Raw genomic sequence first — 23,398 nt, 5'->3', positions numbered from 1 at the left:
GCCCCGTGGCTGAACAGCGTGCGCTTGGCTGTGCTCTTGGTGGAGGCCTGAGCAGCCCCAGGATCTTCAGGGTCCGAGATAATGTGCTTTCACCGTTGGATGCTGGAGCGCTCCCGGTCCAGCTGGACGCTTTCTAAAGCCCCAGAGCCAGTGCTTTGTGATGCAGAAGTCCCTGTGGTTCGGATTAAATTCCTGGTTCTTTTCTCTTTTCCCCCGATTGGTGAACAGCGACACTCAGAGTCCTAACGTGTTACTGCAATCTATTCTTGGTAAATAGTCGTCACTTAGGTACAGCGTTTCTTTTCCGTATTCTATTTTTCCCCCAAATAATAAAAATGAAATACCTGATGTTTAACTTGCAATGAAAATCAAGAAATGATCCAAGCCTTCTGTGCAATTATAATTTTTTTCAGAGACAAGTTTTTTTTTCTTTTTTTGCTAAGAATTTTTTTCTACTTGTTTTAAGTTTTTGCTTTATTAATTCTCATACCCCAGTTTCAACACAGTGTACAGCATAAGGGACATAGTTATCCCTCCAAGGAACAAGGTTATACTTGAAGAATAAAAGAATAAATAGATGAAAAGATGATGTCCAGGAGTTGGAGTCTGGGCTCCAGTCCCTAACCTAGGCAGAGAGAAGTTTCCTCACATGGGTTGACACTTTGGAATCTGGGACAACTTTTCAACTCTCTTGTAAGAAAACATCTACTGCTCAAGAGCTAGTCTTAGTGTGCAAAAGGGCTTGGCATATATCGCAGCTTTGGGAAGGGCATTTGTTCATTCATTTTATATAAGAAGATTCTAGGCTACAGTTATTATGGTTTGATTATTATGTTCACACTGAGTCCTCAAACTCTTGAATAGCACCTTTCTTTTCTTGGAGATACACCATTTTTATTATTATTAAAGTATAGTTGATTCACAGTGTTTCATCAAGTTCTGTTGCACAAGAAAATCATTCAATCACACACATTTCCCTGTGCGGCACAAAGCAGCTCTTTTCATAGAGTATCCACTGAAATAGCTTTTCAATGTTTAATGAATAAGTTACTAATGCAGCTGCAAAGCCTAAAACAATGTGTAAATAACTGACCTTAAAAATAAATAATAAAGCAGGAAGAAAGAAAAGTTAAACTTTAAAGCCCTGTAAAGAGAAACAATGTTTCAGCGACTTTTCCACATTAGGACACATCCAGAAGGTACTGTTTTACTACTATTTATAAGTTTGGTTTTGATTTAGAAATAGCCAGGAAAAGGAAATATCTTAGTAACTGTATATATAGTATCATTGCATCTTTGTAGTTTTCTTATTCATGAATACTTAGAGTAATTTACTGATCTGAGAAAACTTGAGATAAAGCAGCAAGTAGCCAGTTCTTTAGATTATTACTCATATAATTAGTTTCTAGAAATTACTCATAAATTTTAGCAACACACAAAAATCCATTAGCTATTCAGAGTTTTTACATTTCCAGACTTTGGAGAGTAGATTAAAGGCATTTTTCACAATCCTCAAAGGACTCACAAGTTGCTGGGGGTTGGGATGTAAGAGAAAATATTTTGAAAAAATTTAACCCACTTCTCATAAACTTATACTAAAAAGGAGAAAAATAGAAAAGGATCTATATACAACAACGTTCATTACATTCCTTATTACGATAGCAACAAAGTAGAAAGGGTGTGAAATTATTTAAGAATGGTCAAGAAAATTATTCTTGACAGATTATGAAGTGGGAATAAAGACCCAAAGTTAATGAACCAAATGTAAAACCTGGCAGTCTTTGCTATATGCGATAAGGCAAAAAAAAAAAAAAAAAGTGCTAAGAGACTTAATTACTGGAAGATTATATTAGAAATACATATCTCAAAGATAAACAACTAGAATGTATTTGATGAACATAAACTTTAACTTGGTCCGGAAGAGCTGTCAATACATTTATAGAGAGGAAAACTTGGGGGAAAAAAAAGAATATCACACATCAACTAAATAAGGGTAATGCAATTACTAAGGCTGGTGACATCCAAGAAAAGGCTGTCTTTAACATGATTTGCTGACCATAGAGAAATGCCAAGAGTACACATTGAGAAGTAGTAATTAGGTAACTGACCAGACTACGGAGCAATCTCCACCCATCCAATGCATTTCCTCTCCCACCACCCTCACTAGAACAATGAACAAGGATCCAAACTAATGATGCACTCCCGAGAATAAAATAAAGTAATAAAATTTAAGTAAGTGTGCAGAAACTCACGTGACAGGAAAAAGAGGAATCATGAGCGATGTCGGGGTCTTCATTATTAGCACATATATCCATAGAAGCATCTTCACCGAGGAGATCCAGAGGAGGAGCTGTTTCCGTGGTCAGGTTGTGAAAATCTAAGTTGGTCTTTGCTGAATGCGAGGCAACACACAGATTGTAGGAATAGGGCAACGTTCCTTCACTGTAGTTGGGGGGACCCACGGGCCCGGCCTTGACACAGAGGCCAGGCTGAAAGCAGCCCCAGGCCGCGGGCCTGGAGGAGCGTCGCACGTGTAGGGCCACCGCCAGGATCACCGCCACCAGGAAGAGCACCGAGATCAGCGCCAAGGCCACCACCAGGTACAACTGCAGCTCAGCCTGGGCGTCCGAAGGGGCAGGAGCGTCCCCCAGGTCCGGCAGCGCCTCCTGCAGGCTGTCCGCGAACACCAGGAGCAGCGTGGCGGTGGCCGACAGGGGCGGCTGGCCCCCGTCGCGCACCGCGACCAGCAGGCGCTGGCGGGCCGCGTCCCGCTCGCCCAAGGCCCGCGCCGTGCGCACCTCGCCCGTGCGCAGCCCCAGGCTGAAGAGGCCCGGCTCGCTGGCCTGCAGCACGTGGTACGACAGCCACGCGTTGTGCCCCGCGTCCGCGTCCACCGCCACCACCTTGGTCACCAGGTAGCCGGGCTGCGCGGCGCGCGGCACCGTGTCGAAGAGCGCCGAGCCGTCGGGCCCCAGCGCCGGGTACAGCACCCTGGGCGCGTTGTCGTTGCGGTCGCCCACCAGCACGCGCAGGCTCACGTTGGCGCGGAGCGCGGGCGAGCCGTGGTCGCGGGCCTGCAGCGTCAGCTCCAAGGCGCGCAGCTGCTCGTGGTCGAAGGCGCGCTGCGCGAACACCACGCCGCTCTGCGCGCTCACGGACACGTAGGACGCCAGCGCGCGCGGCTCCAGGTCGCCGGCCACGAGGGAGTAGGAGACGTGGCCGTTGGGCCCCAGGTCGGGATCGCGAGCGCTCACTTGCGCGATGGAGGCGCCGGGCGGGTTGTTCTCCGCCACGTGGACCTCGTAGGAGGCCTGCTGGAAAACCGGAGCGTTGTCGTTGACATCACCGATGTGCAGGGTGATGCTTGAGCTGGAGGAGAGGGGTGGCTCGCCCTTGTCCGTGGCTGTGACGGTAATATTGTACTCCGCCCTCTCCTCCCGGTCCAGGGCACCATCAATCACTAGCTTGTAATAATTCTTAGAGGTGGATTCTAATTTGAAGGGAACTTCTTCCTGAATAGAGCATGTCACCAGACCATTTTGCCCAGAATCCTGGTCTCTCACTTTAATGAGGGCAACTATGGTTCCAACATCTGAGCCCTCAGGAATCTCGTTAGAGATGGACATGAATGTCACTTCTGGGGCATTGTCATTCTCATCAACAATTTCAACCTGAACATTGCAATGAGCTGTGTGTACCCTTCCATCCTTGGCTTCTATACCCAACGTATACCTACTGGCCTCTTCAAAGTCCAATGTACCGTTGGTTGTAATGTCGCCAGTATTTGGATCAAGAACGAAGAGGAGCCTGGTACTTGTGGGGCATTAAGGAAGGCATAGGTGATTTCTGCATTAACACCCTGGTCCTGGTCAGTGGCCAGGACTCGCAGCACAGAGGTTCCCCGGGCACGTTCTCTTGAGGCTAACCCTGTATGTGTCCTGGCTAAACACTGGAGCATTGTCATTGGCATCGGTAACCTGTATCCGGATCTGGGTAGTGCCGCTTAGGGGAGGGTCTCCACCATCCATGGCAGTCAGGATTAAATTGTGGGAGCTCTGCTGTTCTCTGTCCAGAGGTTTTTCCAGCAGTAATTCTGGGTATTTACTTCCATCAGGGCTTTCCTTTGTTGACAGAGAGAAGTGCTCATTGTGGTTGATGGAATATGTCTTCAGTGAGTTACTTTCTACATCTGCATCTAGTGCAGACTCCAGAGGGAATTTTACCCCTGGTAAGGCTGACTCACAGATTTCCAAGTCAATGCCTTTTGCAACGAAATGCGGCGCATTGTCATTAATGTCTCGAATTGCAACGCTCACATGGAAAATAGCCATGGGGTTTTCAGCAACCATTTCAAATTCTAGCACACACTCTAATTTCCTTCCGCAAATCTGCTCTCGATCTATCCTACCACTCACTAGCAAATCCCCATTCTCTGCACTCACGTTGAAAAAATTTTCTGCACTAATTCTCAGTTTTCGAGCTGGCAACTCCTGGACACTGAGTCTCAGATCCTTGGCCAAGTTCCCCACCCTCGAGCCCTTGGCCAGCTCCTCTGGAATCGAATAGTAGATCTGCTGGGAGATCGCCCTGCACAACAAAGACAGCAGGAAGAGAAACTGTACCTGACTTTTCATTGTTTCAGCTTTTCTGGAGCTCCTTAGCATTTCTTGAACTCTCTTGGCAAGCTGCTCTTCAAGATGTCTCTGGGATGCTTAAAAATCAATGACAGCACCTTGGACTTTGGAGAGGTGAGGGTAGTACTTGTTCGTTAGGTGTTTTGAGGGTGCATAAGAGCCGCATCTGCGTTCTGATGTGCGCAGGACAAAGCAGAGAAACACTGCCCGTCACTCCTGCAGAACTGAGAACCCTTCCCTTTGGTCAACAGCGGCACCCGGAGGTCGTCTGGGAAAACTGCACATTGCCCAACTATTTCTGCCTCACAGTGTAAGCTCTTGAATCTACATATCTTGTCTTTCATTTCTTGAAAAGAACTATTCAGATTTTCCCTTTAAACCTGAGGTTTTATAGGTTTCCATCATCTTTTAAGTGTTACCATCATTTTACATTTTTCTTTCCTCATTGAAGATTTTCTCGCAAGGTATGTAGTTTTTTTTTTCTGTTTGCGGGGGGTGGGGGGATCGTCAATGATTCCACTGTAGTTATAAACACTGGCATGACTAGTATGGATGCAACCAATTAGGTTATTTCTCATGGATATAAAGATCTAATATTTGTTTTAAAAAAGAGTGAGACAAAGCCCTAGACTCTTTTTTAAGACATATTGCTCATCATCTTAAAACATAGATAGTCTTCCCATTAAGTACAGAGGAGCCTGGTATTTTGTTAAGGAGACCAGTCACATTTGGGGACACACATGCTTTTATAAAACTGAATCTTTACAGCAGAAAAATAAATAAATTAATTAATTTAAAAACCCTGAATCTTGCGTAAGCCATATATATATTTTTTTAACGAAATGAGTGCTTCTTTACTATATGAATGTATACGCAACACCCCCTAATGCCAATTCTCAGCTCCAGACAATTTATACCATTAATAAATGAAATGAGTTTGATTTGATCACTGGTAAAACGTGGAGAGTTCTTAGACGTTCCATTTTGAATCTTCCCTGTAGTCCTTGAACTGGCCTTAGGTAACTAAAACCTTTATTTCCAAAGCGCTACCACGTGAGATACCAACTCAACAATCTATTCTGTTATTTCGCAATGTTCATCCACGCTCATCTTGCACTCCAGTCAAGACAGATTACTTATTATCTGTCTTCCTAAGATATCCTTTGCCTTGTTTTCTATCTCAGGCCTTTATACTTTCTGCCCCTTTTACTATGCAGTCTCCTCCCTTTTTATTGTAATGAATTCTTGCCTATCCTATAAAACTCCTTTTTAATGAAAACAGGATGTCTGAGACTTATTATCCATACAAGAAGATGCCTTTGTACTCTGTGCATTTTCCCAATGTACATGTAGAATATACAAGACAAAAAAAAGTTGTGGAAATTAATTTCACATATTTCCTTCTGCCATTTTAGTGGGGCTACTAGATAATATAATAATACAGCTTTTATCTGTGGCTCACATTATCTTTCTATTGGATAGAGCTGCTTTAGTCTACCTGGTTTTTGAGATAATACATTCTTTTATTGTTTAAACTAGTGTAAATTAGGTGTTTTTGCTTTTTAGGGCCCCCCCCACCACCGCAGCATATGGAGGTTCCCAGCCTAAGGGTCAAATCCGAGCTACAGCTGCTGGCCTACACCACAGCCACAGCAACAAAGGATCCAAGCTGCGTCTGTGACCTACACCACAGCTCACGGCAATGCTGGATCCTTAAGCCACCGAGCGAGGCCAGGGATCGAACCCGATCCTCATGGATCCTAGTTGGGTTCGTTAACCGAGGAGCCACTACGGAATTCCCTGGAATTCTTAGGAAATTCTCATTGATCATCTAAAGTGTCCCTTGCCCTAGCCATTTAATATTTTTTCTCATTACAAGGAAACTTACATTAATATTATAAAGACTTTCCCTAAAAATATTCCAAAGGTAATGTGTCTTTTTTATAATGCATTTGAAGGTTTGAGTGAAAATACACCCTTCTCTGTTCAGACTCTGTTGTCTCACACTTTTGAATTTTCCTCTTCCTAATATATTGAGGGAGAGATGTGTTCCTTTGTTTGAAATCTGATGAAATATATCTTGGCCTAATTTTGGATGACTCTCTGCTGTGACTTTATGGGTGAAAATAATTTCACACATTTCAAAATGGGCCAATGATTCCTAGCCTAAGAAAGCTGAAGGACTCCTATTCCATTATCGAAGTGGATGGTCTGGAAATCTCTCTCAGAGAGGTGGAAACAGGTCTCCTTACATTTTAAAATCCTTCTCAAAGGACAAGAAATGCCATTCCAAGGCTCATAATAGGTTAGGCAATTGAGCTTCCTACCTTCAGACAAAAGGCAGAAATCCATACGAATACACTTTTTTTTTTTTTTTTTTGTCTTTTTGCCTCTTCTGGGGCCGCTCCCATGGCTAGGGGTCCAATCAGAGCTGTAGCCGCCGGCCTAGGCCAGAGTCACAGCAATGCGGAATCCAAGCCGCATCTGTGACCCACACCACAGCTCACGGCAATGCCAGATCCTTAACCCACTGAGCAAGGCCAGGGGTTGAACCCACAACCTCATGGTTCCTAGTCGGATTCTTTAACCACTGAGCCACGACGGGAACTCCCATACGAATACACATTTTAAGTACATAAAACAGGGGCTATATTCCAGGTGAAAGAATTTGACCAACCTCTACATTTTTTACTCTACCATTTTTTTGGCCACTCCCTCAGACCGAACCCATGTCACAGCAGTGACAACACTGAATCCTTAACCTGTTGAGCCATCAGGGAATGCATACCTTAGCATTTTTATGTAAACAGGACGAAAAGTGTTTGTTTTGGCTTGGAAGGAATTAAGTGTCATATTATGAGAGCCTAAAATAGCTAATACCGATATTATTATTACCGTATATATTACCATATTATATATATATGTATATATGTGTTTGTATCAGAATAAGCTAAGTAGCTGACATGACAAACATCACCGCAGGGACTGACAAAGAGACAAGTCGGCATATCAGAGACATAGAGGTCAATGCTGAGTCAACCACAGGGCTCTCCTCTCATCATAGTTATTCAAGGACCGAGGAAGACACAGTCACTCTTTCAAGAGTGACTTAGAGGTCTGGTAAGCCTCACAATGGCAACTAAAACCTTCTCTGGGAAGAGATTCACATGCTTCGGTTTACAATGTATTGGCCAGAACTACTTACTAGACCCCCACTCAGCCCTACCGGTCAGGAAGTACAACCTCATGGGAATCCAAGAAGAGAGGAATACATATCTAAACAAAATGAATGGCAACTGCATTGCTTTATTTTCAAATAAGTGTGTATTAAGCTTTATAATACCCACACTGGTGGGAGTTCCCACTGTAGCTCGGCCAGTTAAGAATCCGATTAGCATCCCTGAGGATGCCAGTTTGATCCCTGGCATCGCTCAGTAGGTTAAGGATCCGGCATTGCTGCAAGTTTCTGCTTAGGGCACAGATGACAATAGGATCTGGTGTTGCTGTGGCTGTGGCATAGGCTGGCAGCTGCAGCTCCCATTCAACCCCTAGCCTGGGAACTTCCATATGCCGCAGGTGCGGCCCTCAAAAGAGAAAATAGAGAGAGAGAGAAAATAACCACACCGGTGTAATTGTTCTTTGTAATATTCAAAGAAAGAAATAAACTCACCTGAAGTTGCTTGGAGTCTCCTTTCGTTTCAAGTAAGTCTTGAGATATCAGGAGAGGCTCGCTTTTCCCACAGCTCTCCTGGCTGATGAGCGTGTCCGCATAGTTGGGCTGCGGGAAGATCACGTGGCTCCCCGCGAGTCCGCGGTGAGCGACACCTCGTGTGAATAGGTCTGCAGGAAAGCCCGCACCCCGTCCACGCCCACGAAGTGGGACGCGGGCACGCCACCCAGTCCGCCTCCTGACGCCTGCAGCACACGCGACAGGTGCCAGCGCCTCAGCCTGAGCGCCAGCAGCACGATGACAAAGGCCAGGAAGACACAGGAGACCGCCGCCACCGCCACCACCAGGTACAGCGTGAGGCCCGAGTCGTTGGGGTCCGCTGAAGGCTTGAGGCTGCCCAGGTCAGCCAGCACATCTGGGATGCTATCAGCCACAGCCACGGTGAGCGTGACAGTGGCCGAGAGGGGGGGCTGGCCGTGGTCCTGGACCGCCACCACCAGGCTCTGCTTGAGGGCGTCTCTGTCCAGCAGGGCCCGCGCTGTGCGCACCTCGCCCGTGTGCAGCCCCACCGCGAAGAGCCCGGGCTCGCTGGCCTTGAGCAGGCGGTAGGACAGCCAGGCGTTCTGGCCCGAGTCTCTGTCCACCGCCACCACCTTGGTCACCAGGTAGCCCGGCTCTGCAGAGCGGGGTGCCAGCTCTACACCGGTAGATCCATCCATGGGGAGGGCGGGGTACAGAATCTCAGGTATGTTGTCATTCTGGTCCAGCACGAAGAGGCTCACGGACACGTTGCTGCTGAGTGGAGGGTCCCCACTGTCACTGGCTATCACCAGGAGCTGCAGGTCTCTAACCTGCTCATAGTCGAAGGAGCGCAGGGCATACAGTACACCTGTATCGGAGTTGATGGAGACATAGGTGGAGAGAGGCGCCCCCTGGATGGTCTCGTCCATCAGTGCATAGGTGATGTGGGCGTTTTCAATGCTGTCAGGGTCCTGGGCGGTCACAGAGAAGATGGAGGCACCTCTGGGGTTGTTTTCGGGAATGTAGGCAGAGTAGGAGGCGTGAGGGAAGGTAGGCGGGTTGTCATTGATGTCGGCCACATGCAGGGTGATATGAGTGTCCGTGGACAGAGGAGGACGTCCCCCGTCAGTAGCTCTGAGAGTGACGTTATATTCAGACACCTGTTCACGGTCCAGGGATCTGGCTGTCACTAAGCGGTAATATTGGCCTATTGATTTTTCTAAATTAAATGGCATATTTCCCAGGACAAATACTGTGACTTGTCCATTTTGCCCAGAATCTCGGTCATGCACGTGGATGAGGGCAATTTCCCTTCCCCCATTAGCCTCTTCTGGGACTGAGCCTGTGAGAGAAGTAATTGTAACTTCCGGGGCATTGTCATTCACATCCAGAACTGAGACCAGAATCTTAGCTTTGGAAAGGAGACCCGGTCCGTCTTGTGCTTCAATTTTAATTTCATAGAACGTAGCATCCTCATAATCTAGACTTTTTAATATTGATAAATCTCCAGTCACTGAGTCGAGATTAAAAATCTCAGCGATTTTTCCAGGCATTTTGTCTAGTACATAGGACACTTGAGCATTGAATCCATCATCAGGGTCGGTGGCATTCACTGTGAGCAGCCGGGTGCCGACTGGCAAGTTCTCCTGAACGCTTACTTGGTACTCAGGCTGAGTAAATACTGGTGGATTGTCATTTGCATCCAGAACTATCACTTGGATGCACAAGGTGCTAGAACGGACGGGGTCACCGCCATCAGAAGCAGTGAGGACAAGCTGGTGAACTGTCTTTTCCTCACGGTCCAGGGCCCGCTCCAGCACCAGCTCTGGGTACTTGGTCCCATCAGAGACACTCTTCACCGCCAGGGAGAAGTAATCATTGGGGCTGAGCTGATAGTTCTGCAGAGAGTTCATGCCCACATCCGGGTCAAACGCAGTCTTAAGTGGAAATCGAGTTCCAGGAGCCGTTAGTTCACCAATTTTTATTTCCAAATCCTTTGTTAGAAAATCAGGAGCATTGTCATTAACATCTCTAATTTCTATTTCTACTTCAAAAATCTTCAATTTGTCTTCAACCAAAATGTTAAATTTTACTAGGCACCGCGCGCTCTGGGCGCAGAGCTCCTCCCGGTCTATGCGGCCCGCGGTGACTAGGCTGCCGCTTCGCGCGTTCAGAGCAAAGAGCTGCGTCCTACCTCTCGAAATAATGCGGACTCCGCGCTCCGCCAGCTCTCGAGGTTCCAGCCCCAGGTCCTTGGCGATGTCACCCACGAAGGAGCCCTTCTCCAGTTCCTCTGGCACCGAGTAGCGGATCTGCCCGCATCCGGTCTTGCACAGCGTCCCCAGAAGCGCGCACAGCAGAGCCAGTCCCCCGCGGTTTCCGAGTCTCAGGTAACGGGGCATTTCCTTTTTGGTGAATTCTTTTCTCTGAATTGGGTTCCAATTTCCCACCACGGACTCCGATCTTATTTTCTCAAGGAACTAAGCCTTTCATGGGCCTAATTTATACGTCGCGGAGCTGGCTGGCTGCGAGGCTGAGCTTGGAAACAGCCCCCGATCTTCTGGGTGTGATTTGCTGGTTCCTGGCTCTTTGGAAGCGAGGACGTGGACTAGCGGCCGTTTCCTCCTTGAGTGGTGAACAGCGACGCCCAGAGGCCTCACCGTTTACTGCACCCTCGGAGACAAACCCAAGTTCAGTACTTTCCAAGTTTCCCAGAACCTGAAATCCTTTTTGTCATATATAACGGGGATCGGTGTTTACTTAACCGACTAATTGAATCACTGTATGTTAAAGGATGTGATTTCAACTTATCTTCATTGGGAAGCCACGCAGTAACCTTAACGCCACCAATATTGCTTCAAACATGCTGAAGTTACTGTTTTGAAATGTGAAAAAGTTAAGAACCGCACAGATATATCAGCCATGATGACAAGGTTTGCTTCTTGAAGTCTGTCCTTGATAGCCTGACATCTTACTTTCAATATTTTCCATTTAACCCATTCATTAAACAAACAATAATACTGGGGGATTTAAGGCGAATGACATGAACACAGCCACTTCCAGCACAGTTAAAATATAAAAGCCAGTGTACCTGTTGTGGCTCAGCAGGTTAAGACTCTGACTAGTATCCATGAAGATGCAGGTTCGATCCCTGGCCTCGCTTAGTGGGTTAAAGGACCCAGTATTGCCACAAACTGTTGTGCAGTTCGCAGACATGGCTTGGATCTGGTGCTGCTGTGGCTGTGGTGTAGGCCGGCAGCTGCAGCTCCGATTCGACCCCTAGCCTGAGAAGTTCCACATGCCATGGGTGCGGCCCTAAAAAGACACACACACACACACACATACAGAAAAGCCAGCAAAGAATTATGGTGCACTGAGATAACTACCATAATGGGAAAAGCCAAGGGCAATGGGAGAGCCTCTAACTTGGCCTTGGAGGTTAGCAAAGGCTTTCTTAAAAAAAAAAAAAAAAAAAAAAAAACAGGAGGAGAGTGGAGCAGGGATAAGGCCTGGATGGGCAAGAGAAATCACAGAACTTCAGTACTGAAAGTAGTCTACTCTGCTTAAATCTAGAGTATAAAGATAGATATTTTTAGGGGCCAACACTTAAACTAGTAGAGATAAACATTTGTTTTATATTCCAGAAACCCTTTTTCTGTGCTTATTTTCCTCTCCAAGCACAAACATAGAAATATATTTGTAATTTCAATAATGATGCATTACCTACCTATGCATAAGGCATTTATTCTTGCGAAAAATTACTATACACAATAGAAGGAACTATGCCTTCAATTTTCTTCAGTTCATACTTGATTACTTACTCGTAAAGATGTTTTGAGGTATTATGGCACAGTAAGTTCCAACTTTGTCTCAAAGCAACTTATGTAATAGTAATACCATATGGATAACATATATTATCTCAGATCAATTTTCCCTCAGACACTCTTAAACAATAAAGAATTAGGCACCTTAAAGGATGATGATACCATTATATACATGACTTAGCACACAAATATTTCCCAATAAAAAAACAACAAAAGATCCCAGTTTACATAGAATGCTAGTGTGTTATTTGTTCTCTATTGTTAAATACATAACTAACAGACTAAAAAGCCAAAGTGGGGAGAAGGATGGGGAAGGAAAAGGTGGTTGTGAGGGGAAGTGATGCTGGACGAGGAACTGGAAGCCTTTTTAACAGCTTCTGTGGGCAGGAAACATTGACAAGAGAAATGTATCAGGAGCATATTTAGGTGCAATTATTTGATGTGTTTTCTGAATCCCTTGAGGATATATAGTATTTTTAAAGGTAAAAGGGCAATGTAGTTTCCAAATATGAGAAAAATAAAAACAGCGAAGAGAAACACCTTTACTATTACACTAATCATTTATTGGAGAGCAAATCACAATTCAATCACTTCTTAAAAGAATACAGCCACTTGAGAAGCTACTGAGATTTTTTTTTAACTAAATGGAGATTCCATGATATACCTTCCTGAAACATGGCAAAGCATATATATTTCTAAATTTGCATGTTTTAATAGGAAAATCATGCAAGTCAAGACAGATGAAGAATCTCATCGCCAAGCTGAAAGAAAAATATTGAGTGAGAAGAAAATAACCAACTAAGGGATTTCATTATTCACAAAAATATACACATATAAAATACAAAGGCCTTAAATGTTAGAGGGAAATATTTGAGCAAACATAGAAAAACCAACCCTGACATTTCTAAGAAGCAATTGTTGATCCATGTGGATGAGATGATTTGCTCAGGATGAGAAAGTATGAGAAACCAGATAAACCAGTTCCTAAGGCAATATTCTTGTGATAATCTAAATATCATCTTCGCCTACGAATACCGATTTATACACATTACACCATGATTCTAGCCCCTCTTCCCTGTTACATGGTGCGAACACTTAGAATAGTGAGAAATAATTCACTGGGACTATGTTTCTAAAAATGCAATGTATCCACAAGGAAATACGGGAAACAGAAGAGATATGGTAAACTGTGGAGAGTTAAGGGATTAGGTAAATTTCTTTATTTTAGCAACATTGCTCACAGGTACATTGCGAAGAAAGTTTACCTGAGAAAATGTTTCTTCATCTTCAGGTAGAAATTGAGGTTCTGAAAGAAAATCCTTTTTCCCGCAGCTCTCCTGGCTGATGAGCGTGTCCGCATAGTTGGGCTGCGGGAAGATCACGTGGCTCCCCCGCGAGTCCGCGGTGAGCGACACCTCGTGAGAATAGGTCTGCAGGAAAGCCCGCACCCCGTCCACGCCCACGAAGTGGGACGCGGGCACGCCACCCAGTCCGCCTCCTGACGCCTGCAGCACACGCGACAGGTGCCAGCGCCTCAGCCTGAGCGCCAGCAGCACGATGACAAAGGCCAGGAAGACACAGGAGACCACAGCCACCACCACCACCAGGTACAATGTCAGCCTGAGTGTCAGGGGTGTGGGACTTAAGCTGCCCAGTCGGCCAGGACGTCAGGGATGCTGTCTGCCACTGCCACGGTGAGCGTGACGGTGGCCGAGAGGGGGGGCTGGCCGTGGTCCTGGACTGCCACCACCAGGCTCTGCTTGAGGGCGTCTCTGTCCAGCAGGGCCCGCGCTGTGCGCACCTCGCCCGTGTGCAGCCCCACCGCGAAGAGCCCGGGCTCGCTGGCCTTGAGCAGGCGGTAGGACAGCCAGGCGTTCTGGCCCGAGTCTCTGTCCACCGCCACCACCTTGGTCACCAGGTAGCCGGGCTCTGCGGAGCGGGGTGCCAGCTCTACACCCGTGGAGCCATCGGTGGGGAGGGCAGGGTACAGAATCTCAGGTGCGTTGTCATTCTGGTCCAGCACGAATATGCTCAGAGACACATTGCTGCTGAGGGGTGGGCTCCCCCCATCCTGTGCTGTCACCCACAGCTGCAGTTCACGGAACTGCTCGTAGTCAAAGGAACGCAGCGCATAGAGGACGCCCGTGTCGGAGTTGATGGAGATGTAGGAGGACAGGGGTGCCCCCTGAAGGGTGTCCTCAGCCACGTTATACGTTACATGGGCATTGTCATCGCTGTCGGGGTCATGGGCCGTCATGGAAAAGATGGAGGCACCTCTGGGGTTGTTTTCAGGAATGTAGGCAGAGTAGGATGTATGGAGAAAGGTGGGCGGGTTGTCGTTGATGTCTGCCACCTGCAGCAAAACGTGAGCATCTGTGGACAGAGAGGGGTTCCCTCCATCTTTAGCAGTCACGGTGATGTTGTAAGAGGAAACCTGCTCCCTGTCAAGGACTCTGGCTGTAACCAGCCGGTGGTAATTGTCCACTGACTTTTCTAATTTGAAAGGAAGGTTCTCTGGGAGTGAGCATGTGATAAATGCATTCTGCCCAGAGTCTCTGTCGTGGACATTGAAAAGCGCAATTACTGTTCCTGGAGGAGAGTCTTCCGGAACTGAGCTGGTAGCAGATGTCATGTAAAATTCTGGAGCATTGTCATTCACGTCCAGAACCATGACAATGACTTTCGTTCTGGTAAGAAGGCCTGGACCATCCTGAGCTTCAATATCAATTTCATGGAGTTTTGCATCCTCATAATCCAAGCTTTTTGTGATTGTTATTTCTCCAGAGGAAGACTTAAGCTCAAATACCTCTGAGGCTTCTTCAGGAGTTTTCTCTAGAAAATAGGCCACTTGAGCGTTGTATCCCTCATCTGCATCAGTGGCCGTCACTGTGAGTATCCGGGTGCCTACGGGTGTGTTCTCTGGAACACTTACACGGTACTCGGGCTGTGTAAAAACAGGTGCATTGTCGTTACATCCTGGACGACCACACGGATGCGGGAGGTGCCGGATTTGACAGGATCGCCCCCGTCCAAAGCCACGAGAACGAGGTGGTGAACAGCCTCTTCCTCGCGGTCCAGGGCGCCTTCCAGCACCAGCTCTGGGTACTTGTTCCCATCCACTCCACTTCGCACGTCCAGGGAGAAGTGGTCATTTGAATTCAGTTCGTACTTTTGGAGGGTGTTCTCGCCTACGTCTGCATCGTGTGCGCTCTTAAGAGGGATCCGGAAGCCTGGCGTAGTCGTTTCACTGATTTTTAGCTCCAGCTCCTCTACGCCAAAGCGAGGGGCATTATCGTTAATATCTGTTATTTCCACCTCTACTGAATAAATACTCAATTTATCTTCTAGGAGGATGTTAAAGTTCACCAGGCACGGCGCGCTCTGAGCGCAGAGCTCCTCCCGGTCTATGCGGCCCGCGGTGACCAGGCTGCCGCTTCGCGCGTTCAGCGCAAAGAGCTGCGTCCTACCTCTGGAGACGATGCGGACTCCGCGCTCGGCCAGCTCGCGGGGCTCCAGCCCCAGGTCCTCAGCAATGTTGCCCACGAAGGAGCCTTTTTCGACCTCCTCTGGCACAGAATAGCGCATCTGCCCAGCTCCAGCCTCCCACGGGGCCGCCACGAGAAGGCACAGCAGGACAAGGCTGCGGGGTGGCAATTTCAGCAAAGCCGCCATTTCTTCAGCTGCAGTCTCTTCTCCCGGGCAGTTTGCAGCATCCAGGGCGGGGTTCCAATCTGTAATCCTCAGGGTCTGAGGTATCCAGCACGCACGGGAGGCAGGTCACTGTGGAGAGGACTAGCAGGCTGCTGGACTGAATTTCTGTACCTCCCCGGAGCTTGCGGGCCAAATGCCCAGCCCTTTGTGTTAGGGGAGCCGTGAAGTTGGATTGGACGCCTCGCGGGCTTACTTCTTAGGTGGTCAACAGCGACGCCTAGAGACCTAAGTAAATTCTGCATCTCAGACAAACCAGGTTATTTTCCGGCTTGTTGCTCCATGACTTTCAAGGGACGTTGAAGAATCTTACAGTTCTAAGATACCTTAGAAATAGTTCTTTCAAGTCAGGAGTCTTTTTCGCAGAATGAATGAGAAGGGTGCAAATGAATGTGACCTTCCCAGTAGCCGCTAGTACAGCATTATTGAACGCTGGAGCCATTAATCAAGATAGCTTCTGCCCTTCGTCCAAACATCTTCAACCTCTTATTTTATATTCAGAGACAATAATATCAGTCTAAAAACTTTACCTACATTATATTATAATGCTATATATTTTGAATTTCTGTGCCTAATGGCTTAGTATTGAACTTCAAAACCTGTATTTAAATTATGGAATAATCAGACACTTAATTGGGTTTCTATTAGGTGTCTGATACTTTGCCTGCCTGATGTTGACTTTAGAGAGTGTTCATCTAAGAGAGGAACACAGTCTCTCTTCTCAGGAAGCCTACAGGATGCGAGAGGGCATAGTAAACAGAGTGTTTTAACAGAGTATGATGGCTGCTGTGATGGTCGGAAACACTGAGAAGTGGAAGAATACACAGGAAGAGGGTCCAGTCTCGACTTGGGGTCAGGAAGGACTTTCCCAGGACAAGATTGAAACTGGATCCTAAAGGGTATGACTGGATCAAGAAAGAGGTGGGAGTAGTGTTGCAGAACCTTAGCACAAATGCTTGGAGGCGAGGAGGCAGCATGAAAAATGAAGGAAACTTTGTTCTTCCTTTTCGAGAATGTTCTATTTGAGGTCCCTTGATACTCTATGTGAATTCTGGGATGGATTTTTAAAATTGATACCAAAAAGTCATTGGGATTTTAATAGGAATTGCACTGAATCTGAAGATTGCTTTGGGTAGTTCTATAAGTGTTTCACAGACAATCTTTATTAGGTTGAGAATGTTTCCTTCAATTCTCAGTTTGCCAAAAGATTTGAATGTGTTGAATGTTCTCAAGACCTTTATTATGGCTCTGTTGAAATAAATATATGGCTTTTTATCTTTAATCTCTTAATATGAAGTTTTACATTATTAGATTTTGTTATATTGAGATATCCTTGCATCCCTGTAATAAACCTCATTTGGTCATAAGTTATAAACACTAAATATGTAGTGGACAGATTTTGATAATATATTCAGATTTTGAATCAATATTAATATATATATTTGCATCATGAGACTGGTCTCATTTCAGTCTTTCCGCCTTTTGGCTTCTTCCCTACTGAACTTTTTTCATCTTTAATCCATTCCTCTGAGAACATTAATGAAATATTTACTGGAAACAATTGATATAAATTCACCAAGTTTTCTAGTAGACCCTATAGTTTGTTTCTTTAAAACTTGCTTCATCAACATTGTTTTGATGCTTTTACATCTCATAAAACAACTGCTCAACATCCCCTATTCCAGTTCTCTAAAGATTTCTCTGTTAGTCTTTGAAAGCACCTGGTTTTAATCTATATATTATTTCCCATTCATGCTTCTTGCTTTGTATTAAATTGCTTTATTTTTTTTACCAGTCTCACTTGCTTTTCATTTTCTTTCTCTTTTTCCAGATCTATGTCTACAATCAGAATTTTAGATTTTCTTTTAAGAACTCTAAAATGAATTATAATCATGTCACCTGCCTAGCTGACATTAGTCCCAGCCCTGGACTTGACAGAAATTTTATCTTTTCTGCATTAGTGTCAGCTTCTATTGCTTCATCATCAGAATTCTTCCTTGTTTGCATTTCAACAATTTATACTCTTTGTTACTTTTCCCATTATTTTCTTTATTATTAATTAATTATTTATTGGCCAAGCCACAGCATAGGGAAGTTCCTGGGCCAGGGACTGAACCCATATCATAGCTGCAGCCCAAGCCACAGCAGTGACAAGGCCGGATCCTTAACCCAAGGTGCCACAAGGGAAGACCACTTTTTCTATCTTTTTTCTTTATTTTAAAATTTAAATCAATTTTATTTAAAAATTTTTTTTATTATTTTGTCTTTTTAGGGCCGCCCCCATGGCATATGGAGGTTCCCAGGCTAGGGGTCGAATCAGAGCTGTAGTTGCTGGCCTACACCAGAGCCGCAACAACGTGGGATCCGAGCCATGTCTGCGACCTACACCAGAGCTCACAGAAACGCTGGATCCTTAACCCGCTGAGCGAGGCCAGGGATCGAACCTGCAACCTCATGGTTCCTAGTCAGATTCGTTAACCACTGTGCCACGAAATCAATTTTATTTAAGAACCCACAATGGGAGTTACTGTTGTGGCTCAACAGGTTATGAACCTGACCAGTATCCACAAGGATGTGAGTTCCACCCCTGGCCTCAGTGGCTTAAAGACCGGTATTGCCATGAATTGTGGTATAGGTTGAAAACGTGGCTCGGATCCTGTGTTTCTGTGGCTGTGGTGTAGTCCAGCAGCTGCAGCTCCAATTTGATCCCTAGCCTGAAAACTTCCATATGCCACAGGTGCAGCCCTAAAAAGGAAAAAAAAAAAAAAAAAGACTTTCTGACATTAACTACTCATAAAAAGCATCCAGCAAGGGACACAAAACTGCAGCAAATAGCATTCTTATGAGTATCTAACAGACATTAGAATTTCCACCCTTCTTTGACATACCCCAAGGTCACTGGTCAACTCTGCTTCCAAGTACTCCCGCAAAGTACACCAGAAGCTCAGTCTGTGTTCTCAACCCATTAACTTCAGTTCAAATTACCACGCCTACAGATCAGTAGCAGAAGAGAACACACCATAAAGCTTGCACAGCAATTGACAATGGGATAGGGGAATGCTACAGGTATCATTTCACTTAACACATTCAGCTAGTGTGGGTTATTTAAGAACAAAACCCAAAGTCTTCCAACAGATGTGAATGTTCTCTGAATGCAAAAGACATCTGTGCATTATTTGCTATCACTGCTCTCTGCACACTTTCTCACCAAAGCCACAGGATTGAGAGACACATCTCGCCAAGTTAAAAAATATCCATACACACCACCAAGCCTCTTCACGTGCTCCCTCCTTTTGTCATTTCTATTAGGCTTTCATGCCTTGGCACCACGATCAGTCCCACACAAGGTTTCAAAAATTCAAACAGCCTTCTGCTTCCATATCAGTCTCATGTTCATAGCATTGATAGACTCCATGCAATAAAGAGTAATGGATAAAAATGGGACATCCACCATCAAAGACGCAGCCTGTGTAGCCTGATGATGAGGTCTCGAATGAGAAAACATGCAGACAGAAGTATTCCCATGGCAGAATATTTACAGCACTACTTTCCGCAAAGTCTCTTCCATAAACATTTGAAATGATACGAACTGCAGAGATACATGAAGGCTTCATATTGTACTTTTATATATGAAGGGAGACACACGTGTTAAAAAACAAAAGCAGGGGAGTTCCCGTCGTGGCGCAGTGGTTAACGAATCTGACTAGGAACCATGAGGTTGCGGGTTCGGTCCCTGCCCTTGCTCAGTGGGTTAACGATCCGGCGTTGCCGTGAGCTGTGGTGTAGGTTGCAGACGCGGCTCGGATCCCGCGTTGCTGTGGCTCTGACGTAGGCCGGTGGCTACAGCTCCGATTCAACCCCTAGCCTGGGAACCTCCATATGCCGCGGGAGCGGCCCAAGAAATAGCAACAACAACAACAACAAAAGACAAAAAGACAAAAAAAAAAAAAAAAAAAAAAAAGCAAAAAGAACCAAATACTGTGACACCATGATCTCCAAAAGGGAGATTTTCCTAAGGAAAAAAATCCATATTGTGAGGTTCAAATTAAAACAAGGAGAAAAGAACGTAGTTTAATAAATGGTCTCCATTTTGAACATGTAAAGAATTCACTTGACAAGTTCAAGGATAAAATATTACGGGAGAAACCTTTCAATATCAATTGTAGTGTGTTGGTTTACCAATCAGACAAATTGCACCACAGTGGGAACTCCAGCAGCTCACTTTTGAGCAAATATTTCAACCTTTTGTGTCACTGTAACAAAGCTCATAAAATTCCTTTAGCTCTTCCTCTTTTTCTAAAGGAAAATGTTAAATATACTGCTGAATATACTCTCTACCGAACAAACCAACTTTGAAAATTCTTAGTACGTATGTATTTTACAATATACTCACCATGAGTTTAGAAAAACTGTATTTCCATCAGTCTATACCAAACAACCACAACCCAATGCCTACATTCCCCAGTCAAAGGATTGGAACCCATGCTTGAGCGAACGCCTCCACTTAAACCACTGCTTGAAGTTCCCACTGTGGCTCAGCAGGTTAAGAATCTGACTTGTATCCATGAGGATGCAAGTTCAATCCTGGCCTCGATCAGTGGGTTAAGGATTTGGCACTGCTGCAAACTGTGGTGTGAGTTGCAGTGGTTCGGATCCCATGTTGCTGTGCCTGTGGCTTAGACCTGGAGCTGCAGCTCCAATTTGACCCCTAGCCCAGGAACTTCCATATGTTGCACATGTGGCCCAAAAAGCAAAAAAGAAAAGAAGAGAAAACCACTGCCTGGGAGTTCCTGCTGTGGTGCATCGTGTTAAGAATGCAACTGCAGGAGTTCCTGTTGTGGCTCAGTCGTTAACGAATCCGACTAGAAACCATGAGGTTGCGGGTTCGATCCCAGCCCTTGCTTGGTGGGTTAATGATCCGGCATTGCCGTGAGCTGTGGTGTAGGTTGCAGACGTGGCTCGGATCCCGTGTTGCTGTGGCTCTGGCATAGGCCGGCGGCTACAGCTCTGATTGGACCCCTAGCCTGGAACCTCCATATGCCCCAGGAGCGGCCCAAGAAATGGCAAAAAGACAAGAAAACAAAACAAAACAAAAAAAGAATGCAACTGCTGCAGTCACCCTGTTTGCTGAGGAGGCATAGGTTTGACCCCTGGCCCAGCACAGTGGGTTAAAGGATCCAGCATTGCCACAAGTGTAGGGTAGGTGGCAGCGGTGGCTCAGATTCAGTCCCTGGCCGGGGACCTTCCATATGCCATGGGAGCTGCCATAAATTAAAACAAAATAAAACAAACCACTGCCTGACCCTGCATTTGATGCTGATCCCCAGCCAACTGCTGCAGCTGAATTAGAACCACTATAAGAGTTATTTCCAGAGGCCTCGTTTGACTCCCTCTGCATGTTTTCTTGGCTTTGGTTTTTACCTGATGGGCCTGGTTCTGCTGACTACCTTCATGCCCATCATACCCCAGCTGCTCTGTAGCGCTGCCTGGGCTGCAGTCATCATCACTGGATTAACGCTAAAAGCACCAAGGTCATCTCTCTGCCCAGGTTACTACCTTGAAAGAAACCGGGTGACCTGATCATCTGCAAATGTAACAAAAGCAAAAGCCCTGAATGGCTTGGAATGAAGACAGCCACCACTGCTGTAACGCATCAGCAGTCATGTCCTCTGCACAATGTCCAACCAACACCCTTCTGCTTCGCAAAGGCTCATCTGGGCTTTGCTTAGAATTTCAAAGGTTACAGTCACACCGTTGTCTCTCCACCATATGTCGCTGTGATATGACTTTCACCTGGGTTTCATATTCCACAAAATGAACAAAGCCAAACCCCTTTGAGTGATGAGTTTTAACATTTTTCTTGACTTGAACCCTAAGCACCTTTCCAAAGGTACTAAAATATGCTTTTAGATCCTGTTCGGTTGTTTTCCATGGGCGACCCAACACTATTACATCAGATGTTGTCTGGACTTCTCTTTTCACTGTCACAGCTGATGAAGGATCTGTCCCATCCATTCTTCTTTTGTTGTCTTTAGGATAGTTGACAACATACACCAGATTCCCGTAGCCAGCATGAGGGGCATGCGGAATTCCTTCGACCAGGTAGACGCCTCTCGTATACTGAGACACTGGATTTCTGCAGGGCAGCCCCCACACCCCTGAAAACCTGGGCTGTAACTGTGGGCCACAGCACGGTCGATCCTCTTCTGATAGTACTTCAAGGAGCTCACCATTCTTATCTTCTCTTACCCCAGTATATTCAGACATCTTTTGTTTTGCTACTGGGCCACTGTGAGGAAGCTGGACAGGGAAACTGCAACAGTGAGGATCCAAGAGCACCTACTACCACTTTGCTCCCACAAAATCCCCATTATTTTCTTGAAATGTATGTTGATACATATTTCTTGCCTTGTTTCTCGAGCGGCAAGCTACATTCACTTACTTTAATTCATTTGTTTTTAATTATTATTGTCATCCATAAATTTACCTCTCCATGCTCTTCTAGCTGCATTCCACAATTTCAAATAAATACCGTAATTTTTGTAGTTTCTATTTCCATTGTGTTTTTTTATATCCAAGAGTAATTTAGGCGTGTAGATTTAAGGGTCCAATTTTTTTTCCTTTTTTACTGCTTTAATATGTTTGCTTTGTGATTTTTCCAGCTTTTCTGAGGTATAATTGACAAATAAGATTGTAAGGTGTTTAAAGTGTGCCACATGATGCTTTGGTATGAGTGTATATTGTGAAAGGATTCCTCCTACCGAGTGAATTCCCACCACCGTTAACATCCATCACCTCACATGTACACCTTTCTGTGTGGGTGAGAGAGCATTAGTTTCCACTCAGAGCAAATCTCCATTATACAATCCGACTATCGCCTCCACGCTCTCCATTAGGTGCCAAGGCCTCATTCCTCTTACACCTGGAGGTTTGTCCCTTCTACTAACCCTTCCCTTTTTCATACTAACCATTTTGTTATCTAAGTACATGTTATAAGGCATGTATATTACTGGTACTTTGAAATTTGCTTCTTTGTGATGACTATGTAGTAAACTGTCGTAGATTCTCCATATTTTCACGTGAAAATGGCGGTTCTATATTTGTTGCGTATAGAATTCTACACAGATCTGTCATAAAACCTATAGATTCTGGTGCTCAAATCTTCTGTGTGCCCAGTAGTTTTCTGCTTGTCGGATATATCATTTCTTATGGAACCATGTTAGAAATATTCTGGTATTATCCTCAAAGCTATATTATTTGGTGATAGGAGCTCATAATTTTTATATCTTTTGGTTGTTCTTTTGATAATTATGATCAGGTCAGTAAAAAAAAATCGTCATCACTAATGTTGCCTTAAACACTACTTTGGTGTTATATTACTATTGACATGACTGCTTTCTTGTTCGTGGAGTGTGTGTATGTGTGTATCTATCTATAACTTTATTTTCAAATTTCAGTATAATTTTGTTTTAAGCATGTTATTTTCTCAGCATAATAGGTGGATTTAAAAAATCATCCAACGTGACAATCTCAATGTTTTA

At 45.3% G+C, this 23,398-nt stretch overlaps 3 protein-coding genes and 1 pseudogene across 3 annotated transcripts; all 4 read right to left on the bottom strand.

Moving 5' to 3' along the window:
* LOC106509585 (protocadherin gamma-B1-like) lies at positions 11 to 4,696 on the bottom strand. The gene is given in 3 exon segments (XM_013995257.2): positions 11 to 3,817; positions 3,820 to 3,902; positions 3,904 to 4,696. Coding segments are annotated over 3 exon segments (2,433 nt in total). The 5' UTR covers positions 4,665 to 4,696; the 3' UTR covers positions 11 to 2,228.
* LOC110259516 (protocadherin gamma-A3-like) lies at positions 4,728 to 11,477 on the bottom strand. Its single transcript, XM_021084920.1, is given in 3 exon segments — positions 4,728 to 4,807; positions 8,305 to 8,435; positions 8,438 to 11,477. Coding segments are annotated over 3 exon segments (2,460 nt in total). The 5' UTR covers positions 10,728 to 11,477; the 3' UTR covers positions 4,728 to 4,768.
* Positions 12,779 to 17,951, bottom strand: LOC106509588 (protocadherin gamma-A2-like). The gene is given in 3 exon segments (XM_013995277.2): positions 12,779 to 13,803; positions 13,806 to 15,122; positions 15,125 to 17,951. Coding segments are annotated over 3 exon segments (2,463 nt in total). The 5' UTR covers positions 15,822 to 17,951; the 3' UTR covers positions 12,779 to 13,354.
* LOC102162730 lies at positions 20,895 to 23,321 on the bottom strand (annotated as a pseudogene).

Source organism: Sus scrofa, chromosome 2 (genome assembly GCF_000003025.6).
Source record: "Sus scrofa isolate TJ Tabasco breed Duroc chromosome 2, Sscrofa11.1, whole genome shotgun sequence".
Taxonomy (NCBI): Eukaryota; Metazoa; Chordata; class Mammalia; order Artiodactyla; family Suidae; genus Sus; species Sus scrofa.
The sequence above is the reverse complement of the archived record's forward strand: the minus strand, read 5'-3'. Positions and strand labels throughout refer to the sequence as shown.